Source organism: Eimeria mitis, genomic scaffold, assembly GCF_000499745.2.
Source record: "Eimeria mitis Houghton genomic scaffold, Emh_scaff6428, whole genome shotgun sequence".
In the NCBI taxonomy this organism is placed as follows: domain Eukaryota; phylum Apicomplexa; class Conoidasida; order Eucoccidiorida; family Eimeriidae; genus Eimeria; species Eimeria mitis.
This window is the reverse complement of record NW_013574595.1, coordinates 837-2,995: the sequence shown is the minus strand read 5'-3', so window position 1 is coordinate 2,995 and position 2,159 is coordinate 837. Positions and strand designations below refer to the sequence as shown.

The following is a 2,159-nucleotide window of genomic DNA, read 5'->3' as shown; positions in this document are numbered from 1 at the left end:
TTCTTCATTTTCCATTTCATATTACATCCGTAGGAGTTGACTGACAGCAGAAACCCCTCCACGACGCCCCCGGGCGCTCGCCGTCAGCCGTGTGGGGGGCAGTGTCCATCTGCTTAAGTTGCCGAACCAGAGCGTCTAGCTTGTGTGATACATGAACTCTCTTTAATTTTTATGCCAAAACCACAAAGTTTTTACCCGTGCGCCTCGATAGGGACCTCTCAATGGCCCACATAAGTTTCCTCGGCTCCTCTCTGAGATAGACGAGGCTGAGGGCCCCAGAACTATTCAGATGTTCGTTCAAGTTCAGTTTCTGATTGAAGTTTTCTACGGAGTGCTGTATTTTCCATCCAATACTCTTCGTTTCAATACATTTGTGCTATGCATCAGAGGTGGAACAGTGGACTTGGGGCTGCGTGTGGGTTGTGGTGGTGCTGCAGGTGTTGCTGCGTCCGTGCAGCGCCTTTTCCTCGGCGTTTCTGCCGTCGATGATGCGGTGACTTTGGAGGAGGCGGGTGTTGAGGAGGTAGGAGAAGCAGCGTTTTTTCTTTCTTTCTAGCTGCATGAATTGTGGATATTTCGTCCAGCCTTGTGTATAAAATATATGTATATATCTAATGTTTATGTATTGTATATAGAATGTGTACTTATATAGTGCATATGCTTACATAGAATTTATAAAATGTGTATGGCAGTATCTTTTGTTGATGACATCTCAGATAGGGACATCTGACAATGAGGAGTCATAATTTATTCGCTAATTTATCTGAAGAAAGGAAACTGCCATGAAATATATATATTGTTCATGTTTTTTACATCTCCAGTGGTTTATGTGGATGGTGCGTGTTGCTCCTCGATGAGTAGTGTGTGTTCGTTGCGGCCTCGGCAATGCCTTTTGTTGATGACATCTTAGATAGGGACATCTGACAATGAGGAGATGTATTTTTTTCGCTAATATGTCTGAAGGAGGACAGTTGCCGAGGCTGCCGAGCTTTGTATATATATATATATATATATATATATATATATATATATATATATAGTTGTGCTGTATACCAGCTGATGTTGTTTTCTTTTTCTATTCATAAGTCTCATTAAGTTCTCTTGCTTGGTTTGTTTGTACTGTCATAATGACATAGAACCCTAGAGCATACAGCTGAACGGGGTCAAGCGGATATGAAAGGTAAAGAGTTTTGTGTGTGGGTGTTCATTCAACTTTTTCAATAGGAGTCGACTCTGTTCCAAAGCCTGGAGCTGCTGGGTGCTGGCAAGAAGCGCAAGAGAAAGACCTACACCAAACCTAAGAAACAGAAACACAAGAACAAAAAGGTTAAACTTGCGGTATTGAAATTCTATAAAGTCGATGACAACAACAACGTCACCAGGCTGCGCAAAGAGTGCCCATCGAAGACCTGCGGCAGCGGGGTCTTCATGGCTCAGCACGAGAACCGCAACTACTGCGGCCGCTGTGGCATTACTTATATTCTGCAGGCAGGGGGTGACCACTAAAAATACGCGTAGAGCGCAGTCTGTCAGTACACCCGAGTAGTGCTAAGGTTTACCGAGATGGCTTCAAGTAGAAGCGTCGTCCCATAACAAATTTTTTATGGGTTTCGGCAACCTGCCATGCAATTCAACACTTCCTTATTTAACTTTTACTGAATACACCCGCGCGTTCACTGTTGCATCCCGCTCCCTCGAGCTTTATACTTTACTGTAGTATAATATATTCGACTGTAGCAACGTTTTGCTCCCGCGAGGGGTTGGGCTGTCGTTACAAACTCATAGACATGGTAGAGTAGGCTGCTGCAGGCTCATATACACTATAGCAGCGCGTAGAGCTGGCCCCAGTTTTTATTGAGACTTAGTCTAGAACGTGACGAGATATATTATTACTAACGACACCGCCAGAGGATTCCTCGACTGCTCCGTAGCAATATAGTACATTTAGGGTGCTGGCTGCAACACCGCAAATTAGGGCTACGGGTGGGCAACAGAGGTTTTTCATGAATTATAAAATAGTAACAAGGACGTCGATGCAGAAAAAGAATTTCAGCTCAAGAAGAATGCGAGCAATCCGGCATCTGCAGTGACACTGTGACACGGCGGGGGGCCCACGCGGGACCGCCCGGTCAGCTGCTGTACCTGGAGGTGTTTATCCT

At 44.9% G+C, this 2,159-nt stretch overlaps 1 protein-coding gene across 1 annotated transcript; it reads left to right on the top strand.

The window, feature by feature from the left end:
* Window positions 1-289: 289 nt before the first annotated feature.
* EMH_0087410 (ubiquitin / ribosomal protein S27a fusion protein, putative) lies at window positions 290-1,506 on the top strand (the record flags this gene model as incomplete). The annotated part of the gene is made up of 2 exons (XM_013501157.1): window positions 290-523; window positions 1,225-1,506. The coding sequence occupies 2 exons, from the start codon at window positions 290-292 to the stop codon at window positions 1,504-1,506; spliced, it is 516 nt and encodes a 171-aa protein (XP_013356611.1).
* Window positions 1,507-2,159: the final 653 nt, after the last annotated feature.